The sequence below is a fragment of the Podarcis erhardii genome, assembly GCF_964252035.2.
Source record: "Podarcis erhardii genome assembly, chromosome: 3".
Taxonomy (NCBI): Eukaryota; Metazoa; Chordata; class Lepidosauria; order Squamata; family Lacertidae; genus Podarcis; species Podarcis erhardii.
The window spans coordinates 68,535,546-68,551,415 of NC_138507.1; the positions used below are offsets into that span (position 1 = coordinate 68,535,546).

The 15,870-nt window shown below is 38.8% G+C and overlaps 1 protein-coding gene across 5 annotated transcripts in view; it reads left to right on the top strand.

Moving 5' to 3' along the window:
- SCAF8 (SR-related CTD associated factor 8) overlaps window positions 1–15,870 on the top strand; it is a 75,914-nt gene that overhangs the window by 31,592 nt on the left and 28,452 nt on the right. For 2 of the 5 annotated variants that reach the window (XR_014154460.1, XR_014154461.1), the window contains exons 15-21: window positions 70–226; window positions 1,768–1,898; window positions 4,761–4,905; window positions 5,623–5,676; window positions 6,261–6,473; window positions 7,336–8,989; window positions 11,289–11,398. Coding sequence is in view for 3 of the 5 variants with exons in the window: in XM_081854318.1 (XP_081710444.1) it covers window positions 70–226; window positions 1,768–1,898; window positions 4,761–4,905; window positions 5,623–5,676; window positions 6,261–6,473; window positions 7,336–8,975 (2,340 nt within the window). In the remaining 2 variants the exon portion in view is untranslated. Of the gene's footprint in view, window positions 1–69; window positions 227–1,767; window positions 1,899–4,760; window positions 4,906–5,622; window positions 5,677–6,260; window positions 6,474–7,335; window positions 10,245–11,288; window positions 11,399–15,870 lie in introns of those variants that run through there. The other 3 variants (XM_081854317.1, XM_081854319.1, XM_081854318.1) reach the window with 2 other exon arrangements.

Sequence of the window (15,870 nt, forward strand, 5' to 3'; positions counted from 1 at the left end):
ATCAAAAGCCTGGTAGAAATGTTAGTTGTGATTTATTTCCATAACTATTGAATTGTATTCTATTTTCAGATTGCATGGGCCTTAAACAAAGGTGTGAAAACTGAATACAAACAATTTTGGGATGCAGATGTTGGAGTTTCATATATACCTTGGGAAAAAGTTAAATTGGATGATTTAGATGGCTTTGCAGAAGGAGGCATGATTGACCAGGAAACAGTAAATAGTGGTAAGAATGGTTTATTTATTTTCATCTTTTGTTACAGAAAAATGTGTTTCCAAGATACTAGATGTGCCCATTAGAACGATAATGACAGCTGTTTTGTTATCATACTAATTAAGGGGTAGGCTAGCAGTTGGCAGTCAGACTGAATCATAAGTGTCCAGTTTCTAAAGACACTAGAAAATTTCTATCTTGCACTAGAATGATTGCCAGACTGAGACTGCAGTCCTCTATACCCTTCTTTGGCAGTAACTCCCATTCAGCTCATTAGGACTTACTGAGTAAGCTTCTTTAGGATTGATTGACAATACTAAACTAATTCACTAAGGAGTCAATTCCATAGGGCATACTTTTATTTACTTCTGAGTAAACATGTAGGATTGTGCTCTAAAACTTGCCATATTAGATCTTCTAAGGATGGTATAACAAAACAACTCTAGTTAATGGTTTTCAACAAACTGTCGAAACGATATAAGAATTTCTAAAACTATCAGGCACAAATTGTTGACTGCCTTCACTGTTGATTCAAAGAGCAAGCTTAGTAGTTCTCATCTAGCTGTGCATAAAAGTTTTCATGAATTGGCTATGACCGGGCAGTTTTTCTGAGCATATCCCCTTATTCTCTAGTCATTAAAAAGATTTAGGTTTCATGGAAAGTATTCTGAAAATGTTTTAATATTTTCAATTTATTGTGGTAGACGATGAAGTGTTTGGATTGGGCTGTTCCTCTTTCATGAGACTCAGGCAGGAGCAAAGAATTGTGGGAGGTAGACCACTGTTTTGTTGGCTGTTATTCAACCGAGCCCCCTGTAACACCTTTCTTTGTTATTCTTAGTTACTTGGCAATCTTCATCTTCTTAATCTGTTTGTCCCAATACTTTGTCCAGTCTTTGTTACTGTTTGCTATCTGCCCTTTGATTTGTCCTCTGCTGAGGTAAAACACCCCCCCCCCAAAAAAAAAACCCGCCTGCCTGCTAAATGTCTTTTGCTAACCTATGTTCAGTGTTTTACTTCAATTTCCAATTAATTATTTACTTTTGGTCTTTATTTCCTGTTGCTGGCAGTTGCTGTTTCAGTGGTTGGACTGTCATTTTTCTCAATGATTTTTGCGCGTGGGCTACCTGTTGCAGCAACCACACGCTGCTTCCTTAACAGTTTCTTACTGCATACATTATATGACATTATTATTTCTTTTGCATTACATTGTCAGGAGGTGGATGCTATATAGGCCTGAATTTTATTATGGGGAGTTGCTTTTCTTTACTCTTGTTCTTGTTCACTTGTTAGCCGGGGGGAGGTAGGCCCTTGTATTTAATTTAGTTTTAGATTTTTGTGACCATGCTCCTGCTTGGCGCGTCTGAAAAACTGAGAAGCGGTCTACCTCACACAATTATTTGTTTCTGCCTGAGTCTCGTACAAGAGAAACAGCCCAGTCCAAATACTACATCATCCACCTAATAAATCTACTATTCAGGTAAGACCAATCGTTCCTTTCTTTCTTTATTGAAATACTAATTAAATCTTATTATCTTGTTACTTTTCTTAAGAATGGGAAACTGCAAGAAGCTCAGAGACCACAAAAGAGCCTGTGCAAACAACCCAGACTACAACAGTTGACAAGACCACAGCTGTAACAACCCAAACAGAAACTTACACACAGTCTGTCACTATGCTACAGGTTAGTATTGGACTCAATTCTGTCTTTGCTTTTCTCATCCAGGAAAGGTAGTCAGACATGGAATGGGTTATATTCTGTGTCAGCAAGCAGGACTTGAAATTTTCTGGTTTCAAAAGTTTTTACTCTACCCTTCTTGATTATTGCTGCCATCTAGCACAAAAGCCTGACTTTTGCAGCCTGCAAAGCCAGGCAGTTTTTGCTTCCCCTTTTAGCAGAAGGTTTCTGACCCCTGTAGTTTGTAGGAGAAGTACCCCTCATCCCCCATACCATTTGAAAAGAAGAAAGTGAAGAATTTATACTTCTGTTATTGGGTCTTGGCATGGGCATAGTCAGGCATTATGTTGGGGGGGGGGCAGAACTGAGTTATCTGTGACACGATTGGTCAGTTAAGCATTTTTATTTATTTTCTTGATTGGGGCAGCAGCTGCTCCCAACCACAACCCCTTGGTTATGCCCATGGATCTTAAAGCAAGTTGTCCAGGAAGGTTGCTATCCAATAAGTTGAAGGGCTGCCAACTGCAGAAGGAAGGGGGTATATGCTAAAACAGATAGACTACAGGTCCAGCTCTCAAGAGAGCACTCAGCTAGTAAGGGACCACTGATATAGCCAGTCTGGCAAGGGATGAGGGCTCCCAATCTCGCCAGCAGCAGTGGGGAACGACCTGCTGCCCGGGGATAGGGGATGACAGTAGAGTAAGCCCCCCAAATAGAGACAGTGGACATTCCACCCCCCCCATCTTCCATTATAATTTATAAGTCAGAATTAACTCACCTCCAACTCAACACACTTTCCCCAAGGATGATCAGGATCAAAATCACTCTAGCTTTGATGACACAGAATGAAACCCCTTATTCGCATCACCAGTGGGCAGATCAGAATGCTCCAGAAACAGGAAGGTGTATAACAGTCTCCTCCAGTGCTTCCTGAGCTTGCTGAGCACCCAGGTAACATGGATCACATCATTGTGCTCCTTCTTGTTTCTGGAGCATTCCTATCTGTTCACTGGTGGTGAGAAGAGGTGCTTTGTTTAGAGCTGCTGTCTGATCAGGGGCTAGAAGGCTGCCAGAATAGGCTCATGGACCAGCATTTTGCCACCCCTGATTTACGGTAAATCTCTCTCCTTGCATGCTCACTTTCCCAATGCTCTAGTTAGCTGTGAGTTGAAGAAACACCCAATTATTAGTACTCCATAATTATGAGTATCTTTTATTGCCTATGCAATGTAAAGTGACACTAACTATACACTTTTAACCATTTTTATGTCTAAAGGTTGTGCATCTGAAGGAAAGCACAACCTGGATATATATAGAGAGAGAGAGGGAGAGAGATATGATTATTATTATTTGATTGATTGATTGATTGATTGATTGATTGATTGAATTTATGTACTGCCCTATACCCAGAGGTCTCAGAGCAGGTCACGTAAAAGATCAACATAAAAATCACAATATATATAATCAAAATAAAAATAACAACCCAATAACGCCCTAAAATATGCTGCAGGTTTAAGATGGTCTGAAGAGATATTTATTTAGTATATACATCCCTAAGTCCGAAAGCAGGCCTAGCATCCAGGTGATGATTCTTTCAGTGCTGAAAGATTATGATTGTCCTTTTCTGTGTGGAGGTCCCACTCACAGTCATTAGCATGGGCACTTATTTCAGCCTCTTGACAATCACCACAAAATGGACCAGAGGAAATCCTTCAGTAGAGTCGAGCTCTAAGCACATAGTGTTAGTTTTATTCAGCCCTTGAGCTGATACGGCTCATCTTGCCTTGAGCCCAGCAGAGTAAACATCCCAGAGTCCGCAAACGAAAGGATGAAGCAGATATGGTGCTACATTGCCAAGCTTTATTTCTAACCTATGCTGAGAGCATACAAATATACATCTTGTCTCTGTGAGAAGCAGAGAGCAACTCCCAAAGAAACGAAAGATAAAGAAACAGGAAACCAGTGAACGTCACATCCAGTCTCCCTTTCCCGTGAGAATCCAACAGTATCTGCACTGTGGAATGAAAACAAAGTCCCATGACTTGCAGCTGCTGCTCAGTGAGGGAAACAGAAACTAACACATAGGCGGTAGGCAAGTGTGACAAGAATCTCCTCTGAACCTCTAAGGATAAGTGGTTGCTTTTAGACATCCAGTTCCTATTTTCTCTCTGGATGAGTTTGAAAATTGGATTTCCTGTGAATTTTCATTGTACACTAATGATGAAAAGGCAATATTCCCTGCCGGTCGTATGTTATTAGATTCTGCTCTGCTCACTGCGGGGTCTCATCAGATCTGGGAGTTTGTTTTTGTGAGTTTAATTGTTTATGTTTTTGCTTAATTATTTCAGGGATCTCTTTTTCTCTTACTTAGTCATTTGTTTCTTTCAATTAACCAAAATACCTTTGAGTTAGCTTTTTGTGTTAAGGACTTTCTGTATTCACTTAAGCTCCAAAATGTTGGGAAATTTCAGCCAATCAGACATGATTTTTAGGCAATATTGATACAGTACAATAGTGTTGCTTGGCTGTTAAGTGACTGTTAAGTGACAGAGTAGGGGACCCAAAGTCCCAGATCACTCTGTTCAGTGGAGGAGATCAGAGCAGTGTACAGTAGATTTAGTAAGAAGTGACACTGCAAGATGGAGCAGGCTTAACAGCCTTTAATTCACATTTTGGAAGACCATAGTTACTATTGTCATTGTGTAGATTTTGATTCTAATTATTACTTATACATCCCAACACTAGGCATGTTTTCCAGAGGAAGTACTGCTACATTCAGTGAGACTTACTTCCCAGTAAATCTGCATAGCCTTAAAATAACGGGATTATGTAAATATTGAAGACATACTTTACTTTTCTCCTAAACAGATTCCTGTAGCTCCATCTGTGCCAGCAGTTAGTTTAGTACCACCAACATTTCCTGTTACAATGTCTGTCCCTCCTCCTGGCTATAGTCCAATTCCTCCACCTCCCTTCATGAGAGCAAGCTTCAATCCTTCACACCCACCTCCTGGTAAGTTACCTTTATATAATTTAGACATAAATTTATGCATAAATTCACATAGATTGATCTGATTAAAAGATCCATACTTGGATGTAAACTTCATTGAATCCTGTGGGATTTGCTTCTAAGTATGCATACATAGGATGGGCTGTTGGAGTTAACTGACGTACGTTTATTTAACTTGTAATGCTTAAATAATACTCCTTTATTTCATTAAAATTTATACACCACTTGATTGTAAAAACCTCAGAGCGGCTTACAAGAAGATGAAACAATAAAATAAAAAACCCCATACAACTGCACTTTAAAACACAAAAGATGCAAAACAGAATATATTGGTTTAAATAATACCGCTTGCTCATAATTTTAATTCAGTCAAGCACTTGCAAATACAGTTGTACCTTTGTTCTCGAACGGAATCCATTCCGGAAGTCCGTTCAACTTCCAAAAATGTTCGAAAACCAAAAAGCAACTTCCTATTGGCTGCAGGAGCTTTCTGCACTCTTATATCAGAAGCCACGTTGGATGTTCGGCTTCCCAAAAAAGTTCACAAACCAGAACACTCACTTCCAGGTTTGTGGCATCCGGGAGCCAAAACGTTCGAGACAAGGTGTTCGAAAACCAAGGTACGACTGTATGCAGTGAATGTTGTTTTCTATACAAATAAGTTATTCAGATCACTTTTGCTGGCTTTGTCTATTCAGATATATTCTTTGTTTCTTCTAGGTTATTTGCCTCCCCCAGTTCCACCACCTGTTCCACCGCCGGTAGTTCCAACCCGTAAGTTAGTTTATATATTTCCTTCTTGTGTCTTCAGTTAGGCAGTGCTCTTTCACCAAACTCCAAAATGGCTCCTACATTTAGAGGACAACTTAAAATACATTTGGTATGTTTGTTGGAGGGAGCTACTGATGAGAATTTTAAAAAAACATTAACTGTGTTGTGTATTTATATTGGAATATGTCCTTTGTTTTTCATTGTATAGATCAATGGAAATAGTTGTAGCTCAGGAGAAACTTGCCAGCCTCTATGATAGCTACTTTGATAGCAAACTGTTTTTAAAATGATTTGTTTGCTTGTAAGGTGAAGGCAAAGTAAATGCGTGTTCATTTTGTGCTGCTGTAAATGGTAGCTTGATAATACTGCAAATAGCATATTTAGTCTATAGTTTAGGATTACCAGATTTTTTTATTACATCCTTTGGACATACAACTATATGAAAAGAATTCACTGTGATACTGCAACATAAGCTGCAATCTTTAACACTTCTACTAGGGCGCAAATCCTATTGAATATACCAGGACTTCATTGTGGGTAGGCATGCATAGGGTTGTAAGAAGTTGTATGTGTGTTCTGTTTTACAGCTCTTGTACAGTCTTCGCTACCAATTGCTCAAGAGTCAATGAAAGATTATAGCAACCTTGCTCTACCAGTTGGCACTGTTTCTAGTAGTCTTACCACCCCAACATTATCTGCTGGAAGTGCTTTTACTCCTCTGTCAAGTAACAAGTCAGATTTAGATGAAAAGGGATCCCATCTTGCAGATCTTCAGATTTCATCAAGTGAAAACAGAGCTGGTAAGTAGCCCAATGAAACTTTGCTCATAAAGTTTGTACAACTAGAGTGGTCATTTCTGCATGGGTATTCTAAAGGGGTAGTTATTGGAGTAGCTACTGGTGCCAAGGCCACATATTGTAAGGTGCTGATCAAATAATAAAATGTCCCCTGATTTTAAAACTCACAGTGCATAGCTTAGCTTTCTACATGACATGTTGGTTTTGAATGTGCAACAAATGCAGATACAGCTGCTGAAACACTGTGTTTCTCTGAGACCAAGAAACATTTTGCTTCTTTTTCCTGGAGGAGTAAAAGATGGATTCATAATGTCTAGAGCTCCATGCTATCTCATATGGAACATAGTTCCTGTTGTTTCCTACATTCTGGAGTGTTCTACAATAAGATCAGAGTACATGTTACTTTCATTAGCGTTGCAGGCCTTTTCAGTAGCATTCATGTGTATTTCTTGTTCCATGTTGGCATTTTACAAAGAATGGCACCAAATTTTTAAATCCCTTTCTGTATTCTTTTATATTTTATCTCAACTTACATGACTAGGTAGACAGGGAAATATCTCCTCTTTTGATTTTGATTGTGTGACACCCTAGTTAAAATATTTTAGGAGTATTTTTATTATTATTTCAAATCCTGCTTAATTCAGTCTGTCCCCAAATTTGAGATGCTGGGTTTACTTTTTACAAATATGATTTCAAACAGATAAGAAGCCAACTGATAAATGTTGATCTTGGTTTAATCTAACTCAGAGATGAAACAGCTACAGTTTCAAGCAACACAAGTAGCTGATTAAAAAAAGAAAATTAGCTATTTCATAGTATGTACTCTTTTTTTCTGCTGACTTAAATTTTTGTATTTGCCTTTCAGTTCCAGATGATGTTTCAAGCAGTTCTGGACTTACTGGGGGAATGCAGCCACCAAGTGTCTCAACCAGTTCAGGGCTTGTAGGGGGAATACAGCCACCTAGTGTCTCAAGTAGTTCTGGGCTTGTGCAGCCAGCCAGTGTGTCAAGCAGCTCTGGACATTTGACAAGAGTTCAGCCACCTAATGCTTCAAACAACTCTGGGCTTTTGACGGGTGTCCAGCCTCCAAGTGTCTCAAGCAGCTCTGGACTTCTGGCAGGACTCCAGCCCATGACTGTCTCAAGCAGCTCCAGCCTTCTAATGGGACTCCAGCCACCCATAGTGTCAAGTAACTCTGGACTTTTGTCAGGAGTCCAGCCACCTATAGTGTCAAGTAGTTCTGGGCTTTTGGCAGCACTCCAACCACCTATTGTATCAAGCAACTCTGGGATTCTGGGATTGCCACCACCGATTGTCTCAAGTAGTTCTGGACTATTAGGATTACCACCACCAAATATTTCAAGTGGCTCTGGACTTTTAGGGTTACAGCCACATGCTGGAATTCAAAATGTACCCCATTTAACTATTGCTAGTCAAAGGTTGCCCGGAATGCCTCTAGTAGATATCCGCTCAGGACTAATGCCACAGCCACCTGGGCCACGATTTCCTCTCCTGCAGCCTGGAATACCACTACAGCATAGCATTCCTCCTCCAGCAATCCTTGACCCATCCCTTCCTCCGCCTAGAGCTTTCCTTTCAGGAGATTTGTTTACTCAAACTGAGAGACCATTTGGAACTTCCGGTAGACAAAGTGTTGATAACATGTCTAACCCAGATAAAAGGTTGGCGCTTGGAGATGACAGCATTCAGCAAGAAGGAGATAGAGACTATCGCTTTCCTCCAGTGGAAAATAGGGAGAACATTAATCGGACCTCTTCTGTGGATATGAGGGATTCAGTTGGAAGGCCACCACTAGATCCAAGAGAAAGTCTAGGAAGACCTCCAGTAGATGGAAGAGAACATCTTGCCAGGCCACACATAGATTTAAGAGAGAACTTTGGAAGACCAGGCATGGAAGGACTTGGTAGGAGAGACCATTTTGCTTTCAATTCAGATAAGCACTGGGGACAAAGAGGAGATTTTGATGAAAGAGAGCATCATTCATTTCCTACATTTGGTGGTCTTAAAGGTTTCCAGGAAGACCGAGAAAGGTATCGTCAAACAAACTACAGATTTGAAAATCGAAGTGGCCCAACTTGGAACCGGGGACTTGAACAAGACACTCACAGAGACTTTGATGATCGCCGAAGACCTTGGGAAAGGCAGAGGGACAGGGATGACAGAGATTTTAATTTTGGCAGAGAAATTAATGGAAACAGATTTGGGAGAGAGAGAATACAGAACAACTGGATACCCCCTCCACATCCAAGAGCATTTGAATTTTTTGAAGGTGGCACATCTCAACAAAAGACTGACAGTGTGCCCCAAGTTAATGGTGAAAATGCAGAGACAGAGAGTCAGCCACCTGCAGCGCAAGTACAGGGTGAACCAGAACTTTATGAAAAGCTGGCAACTTCAAGTGACACAAAAAAAGAGAAGAGTGACACAGAAGCTGAATTAGAAAGTGAACCAGTGGTAGAAAGCACAGAAACTGAGGGGACATAATCATCACTCAGTAGGTAAAAAGATACCTTTTGTAAAGTTGTCATCTCTCTCTGTAATAGATGAATTGCTGACTGGACCTTAGTAGTTCACTTTTGTCTGCCAGAATTAAGTTAATCTAATGTTCATGTTCATCTTTCACTTAAATAGCTGTACAACTGACCTGTATAGAAAATTGTTCTTAATTTGAACATGGTAGGTAAACTTTCCTTCTTTTCTTTTTTCTTTTTTATTTTTTCTGACAAAACGCAAACTTGCCCCACTTGCTTTTACTTCACAAGGATAATAACAGCTTGTCAAACAAACAAAGACTTCCTATGGAAGAAATGGAAATTTTTAGATATTGCTATTAGGTTGGCCATGGAAATTGTTATACTTGAAAACAGGTGCTGGTGTATCTTGTCCAGGTTTTTAGGCTGCTGCAGAATTTTAAAGCATAGGCAGAGCTGTGATACTATATGTTCCTACAGTTTGGCCAAAAAGAAAAAAGGAGCATAAATAATACAGAGAATGGTGTGTTCTTGATATTTCTGCATTATAGTCTCTTATTTCTCAAAAGTACGTGTCTGTGATTTGTTGCTCGTACTGCAGTGGGTTAAAAAATTGAAAAAATAACATACATTTTAATGTTTTTTTTAGATGCCAATAAAGCATTATTTGTTTGATAAGCATTCTAGGTATTGTATTTTTTATATACAATCTATAAAATCCTGAATGAAATGTGCTTTAGCTAATTGTTGCAAAAGGTTTATAGTACTCTTGTAAGACCAGTGCAACAATTAAATATGCTACAAAAGCATATGCCTTTCTACTTAAAAGTAAATCATGGAATCGCATTAGTTTGTGTATAACATGTGTATGTAAATATTTGTGTAAAACTGTATGTAGATACCACTGCTTCTGTGTGTGATTGTGTATGTGCACACACTCACAGAATAATGTAGACAGTTAAATAAAACTGAAATGGAATTAGGTTATAAAATGAAAAATTGTCTTTCACCTTCTTTAGATAGCAAGAAGATGATAAAAGCTGATGTGACAGGTTAAATCAAATTAACATTTGCTCTTCTAAATTATGATTGCTTTAGAAGGTGGAGTCCAATATACTCTGAAGGGAGGGTGTAAAGTAAGATTTTAGTTGTTGTTTTTTTTAAAAAAAGCGTGGTTATGTTCGAAGCAAATATTGAAGAAAATGTTTGAATTGTCCTTTTTTTGTAATAGTTATAGTGTTCTGGATAGAAAGTGGTAGCATTAAAATACTTTGTGATTATCTTCTTGCAGTGAATATCTGGTCCATGGTTGTTGCCCAAAACATAATTGAACCTCTTTAAGAACAAAATGAAACAAAACACTATTAGCTTATAACAAATAGCTGGCCACTTCAGATCATCCTGGCAGCAATCCTATATATGCTTACCTAGGAGTGAAACTTTCTTCTGAGTAGTCATGCATAAGATTGCTCTATTACTTAAATGGCTACCATGCCAGTAATTAGCATCTTATATCTGTTAGATGAGGCCGCAAAAAAAATCCCAGGTATCTGGTTGTCAGTCTCCTTAAATATTAGGTACTATCATCTAGTAGTTTATATTTTTAGCAGACCAGTTTCTAAAAATTTAATGCAGCCCCCCAAATGTGATTCTTTGTACTAAAAGATGAAAATATTTGTAGGACCTGTTAGTTGCCAAAAAAATAGACAGGTTGGCATCGTACTGTCACATGGTCCTTTCTTTTTTAAAAAAGCAAACTTTATTTTCTACATTTCTTATTCATCCTCTCGCAATACAACCTGGTAAGAAAATATGGGTGGAACTCCGTATTACTCCCCTGACATTTATCAGTAGAATGGAAGGCTATTTGAAGCAATTCCCCCTTCCTGCATAATCCTAAAGTCTGTTCAAGAAGATTGGGAAACCTTCTAGACCAAATTAGGGAGGCAGTGCAGGCTGATGGGGGGAAGAGCAAACACCACAAATTGTCTTCCATTTTGCTGACAGATGTCTTCTGTTAGCAAAACAATGCTATTTGGATCCCACCTTTTAATAATAACGTTGAGAGTGTTGCAATAAACTAACATTTTATGTAGAAAATAATTAGAGGGAGAAGCAATTCAGGTCTTGCAAAGTTAACTTTTTTCCCTAAGAAGTTGAAAGAATGCAATACTTGAAAAGAGTCGTGAATAACTAGAACACAGCCATTAATAGAAGGTGTCTTTTTGTTGCCATGATGTTTGGTAATTGCTGTTTGGGAAGGGAAATCCAATTTACAGTTACATTGCTGCTTAGGAAAGCTTGAGTTCTCTATCTTTCATTCCAGAACGGAAACCTGTACACTATTGTCTGTTGATATACATTAAAAATGCACCAGACTGTTGATGGTCTGGCTGTTAAAATGGATTCAGATTCATTGGACTTGCACATTTTAAGGTAATTTTCAAATTGTAGTGAAGGAATTGGGTCACTTTTATTGACACACCAGTGTGATCCTGCATGTAATCCTGAAGGGTTTTTGTGTGCTAATCTGGAATAATGTAATAGGTTGAATGTCTTTGCATTTCCCTATTTTGGGAGAAAGATTGTTAAACATTCTTGCTGGAACTGGTGTTATCCAGATTCCATCAGTCTGGATGTTTGTCAAGTGTTAGATTCTGGATAGAAAGTTTGGCCTAAGTGATGAGCCTTGATAGGCAATTCTGCAGGTCTTTTAAGACTTTAACAGTTAAAATAATGAATGTAGCAACACTGGTATTAGTATTTAACTGATTAGAATCTGTACATCAATACAATTGCATACAGAATGGTATATTTGTGAGTACTGTCGCTTATTATTGGAAATGGCTAAGTAAGAAAGACAAGACTCCTGCCTTTTATTATTCAACATTATGTATGTTTTCCGCCAAAGGTTTTAGTTATGGTTAAATTAGTCTTGAGTTGTGGCATTCTGTTAAAGACAAAATTCAAAAATTGGGATCCAAGTCTGCTCTCTGAGTCTTCTAGTTGAAAGGATCTGTTTTGTTCTTTGTGATGCTAGCTAGAGTCAATAGCTTTAGTATAGTGACTAATCTGTCAATTAGATCATCAGCTTTAACGGCAAACTAAAGTTTTCTACCCAGATTGTTCAGTAACGTTGAGGAAGTGTTGCTGGACAGATCTTTCTTCCCTGTTATTTTCCTGTTATTTTGTACCCACACATAGCAGATACTTTGCATTTTAGGTTGAAATTGCTAAGGGCTTTCTTTTAGTAATATGACACAGTCATGTAAAGCAACTGGCAGTATTCTTTCACTGATGGCATAATGGCTTTTAGCATGTTAAATTTGACTGTGATGTGGTGTTATAATAGGAAATATATTCCAGATTCCCAAATAGGTAGAGAAAATATTTTGCAAATTTAATTGATCAATAAAATTATTCTCCTACAACTCAATACTTTGACAGCACTGCATGAGGATTAATTAAATATGCTGTTTCATTCTGTTTAAAATAAGCTAACTCATATTGACCACGAATACACATGGAGTATTACAGCTGACAGTCCATGGAGTATTTTGCAGTTTCTTAGGAAAATGCATTGACAATCCCCAGAAAGTAAATTCTCTTTGTTAACATTGATCTTCACTCAGTGACTACATTTGAACATACATAAATTATCTCGACATCTGATAGGCATGGTTCTGATTCTGTTGCAGTTCATAAACCTGTAAGTCATCAGTAACACTTTGCATAGTTCCTATAATTAACGTAAAATCATATCCTCATAATCAGAACTACTTTAAACAAAGCGCATATTTGGATTATTCATCTAAAACCTCTTGTTTCAAATCACAAGTGATTAAGCCAGTAGACTTATTTTTTTAAAATATATAAGCTGTTTTAAGACATCAGTCAGATTATTTAATAATAAAACTTGATTTTCTTTGTTTCCTTGTTATTACTCTTATAGCATTGTTTGTTCAGAACTAACTCCATTGAGTTCAGTGGTGATTGCAGTCTTGGCATTCAATGAAATTTAACCTTGGGGGCTTGTGCTCGTTCACTTTTAAATTAAGCTATCTTGGTCTTATTTATGGAGTACAGCTGATAAGTTTTTGCAGTCCCTACAAATGTGATTTTCAGAAATGGCATTTTGAAAATGATAAGCAGATATAATTGTTCTTGAACAGTTTCTTAGGCAAGGAAGAACTGAGCTAGTTTACCTCTGACACCCACAATTTCTGAAATTTTTACTTTTGAAAGCTCTTTTGCTTTTTACCTCACTTTTCTCCACCTGGTCCTCATGTTTGTTGTAAATCATACCCAACTATGGAATGACCTGAAAAATGAAAATGACATAACAGCAATTTTCTCATGCTAAGCACCGAATAACCTTTGTGTATTTGTACTTTTGAAACACTGCATATTTTTGTAACAGATCAGTTCTTCAGTTTATCATGAAGCTTGGGATTGGAACCTTTAGAAGCATGGATAGATGGAAAATTTACAATCCCAAACTAGATTTCAAAGCTTGTGTAAGCATGCAACATTTCTTGTGTTTCCCTTTCCTGTCCACTTTCAGTGCAGACAGACATTAAAACTACTGTAGAGTTAAATACATGGCATGCAAACAGCCCCAGAGACACAGGGAAGAATGGTGCGTAGTACATGCTGGATCACCTGATTCAGGACTTCAAAGTATATATGGGATAAAGTATCCTATTTGTTGGAGTAGTCACAAGTGTTTTTCTGCCAGACCTCAAGCGACTCTAAAATAGAATTAGTTGTAAGTGTTGCTGCTGTCCCACAAAGTTACACATGGTGACAAGATGGAGCAAATGGTGAATGGAAACTACTCTTATATGTTATTTTACTTACGCTTATGGCCAGTGTGAAGAATTTTCTCTTAATGCATTAGAAAAATAAGTAAAATACCATAGGACTGCCATAAATGGAATGTTTTGAAATACGCTTGCACTGTGAGCAGAATACTCTTGCACTGATTATGACCTTGAACATTGTGTCCTTAGTTTAATTCTGCCAAAAAATACTTTCATTAACATGAACCCAGTGTAGGGCATTTTTGGTCCACAGGCATAATTAGGTCCACCAGGCCACTGTAGCCAAGCAACACCCACCAGTGCCATTTATATGATGCCAGTTGTAGGACAGATAAGGATGTAGCTGTCAGGCTTCTGACATGCTATGCAAAAGGCTTGTGAAACTGTGTTGCACTTATGCACAGCTGATTGCTGCACTTACAGAGCACTATGCATAGCAAAGCCCCTCATAGTGCTTTTCATGGGCTACACCTTTACCCACATGGTTTGAAAGTAAGTCGTGAGCAAAAACAGGTCACCTGATGTCAAAGCATCAGATGATTAACAGCTAGGGGGGCCTCATCCACCTGTCAGACTTGGCCTGTGGGTGGTGGGCTGAGGGAGATAACAATCTGGCCTACTAGTCAGATCCAATTCCTCACCCATGATGTAAAGTAATAAAAGTGCATATAAATGTGTACTAAATAAAGCATACATTTATTTCCATCAATTTAAAGGTCTTGGCTGAGATAAATGCATGATTTTTTTGCAGTCAAACATGCAGCTGTTTAATTTTCATAACAATGCTCATGTTCAATGCAGCAGCAAATGGATTAAAACATTGAAAATCACAACTCCAGTTAAAAACAGCACAAAAAACTAACTAAAGCAAGATGTAAAGGGGAGGGGGAATACATTTAATACTCCCATCAGCGGGTGGCGCTGTGGTCTAAACCACAGAGCCTAGGGCTTGCCGATCAGAAGGTTGGTGGTTTGAATCCCCACGATGGAATGAGCTCCCGTTGCTCGGTCCCTGCTCCTGCCAACCTAGCAGTTCAAAAGCACGAAGTGCAAATAGATAAATAGGTACCGCTCCAGCGGGGAGGTAAACAGCGTTTCCGTGCGCTGCTCTGGTTCGCCAGAAGCAGCTTAGTCATGCTGACCGCGTGACCCGGAAGCTGTCTGCGGACAAACGCCGGCTCCCTCAGCCAGTAAAGTGAGATGAGTGCCGCAACCCCATAGTCATCCACAACTGGACTAATCCAACCCAACAGGATAGTTAGTTTTTTACTTTCCTGGAGTAGATATGTCTATGCTATTCAGTTTTGGCAGTTTATTCTTACAGGATGGTAAGGAAATACAGAATCTTACTGAAGGAAAATGTGGAGTTTTTTTTTTTTTTTTTTTTTTAAAGTGGGGAAAACATCATGTATGGAAATACAACATTGACAAAGGTGTTGCTGTAACCAGGCATCTGTAACCAGCTTTAGCTAAGGGCCCAGCCACAATTTCTAATTGAAATCTCCAAAATTTGGAGCTGCTCCAGGCTGTCTTTGTTGTGTCTGTGGATGGTATTTAACAACTGCATCCCATCAGTGCAATGATTTTTGTTTGCACAATAGCACTCCCCCTGTGTGTGGGGGGGGGGAATGTTCCGTTCCGCAAAAAAAAATCTGTGTGCCAGTGGAACAAGAGACTTAGCACTGCATTGGATTCTACCCAGCATCTTTTGTTGGCATTACTACACTTCTGTTGACCTGCTTAAAGTGCAGGCATGCTTGCTTCTCAGTAAGGGGCGGTTTTGAAGCTATGTGCTTAGAGAAGCACAGAACATGGTACCTCTGTTCTAAAAGGCTTTGAGAAGAAGTACTGGTATTAAAATAAGCTTATTGCTTGTGGGGACGTTGTCCAGTTCTAGGCAATGTGGGGGCTGAGGAGGCTGCTCCTCCCCTCCTGAAGAAAAGCATGTAGGATTGAAAGGATGTTTGAGCCTTTTGTTAGTCACCTAGCCCTCCTCTGCAACTTGGTCCCCTCTGAAACTTAACACATTGTTAATAATTAAAAAAAAACCTCACATGGATTTGCATATGCTAATGTATATGTATA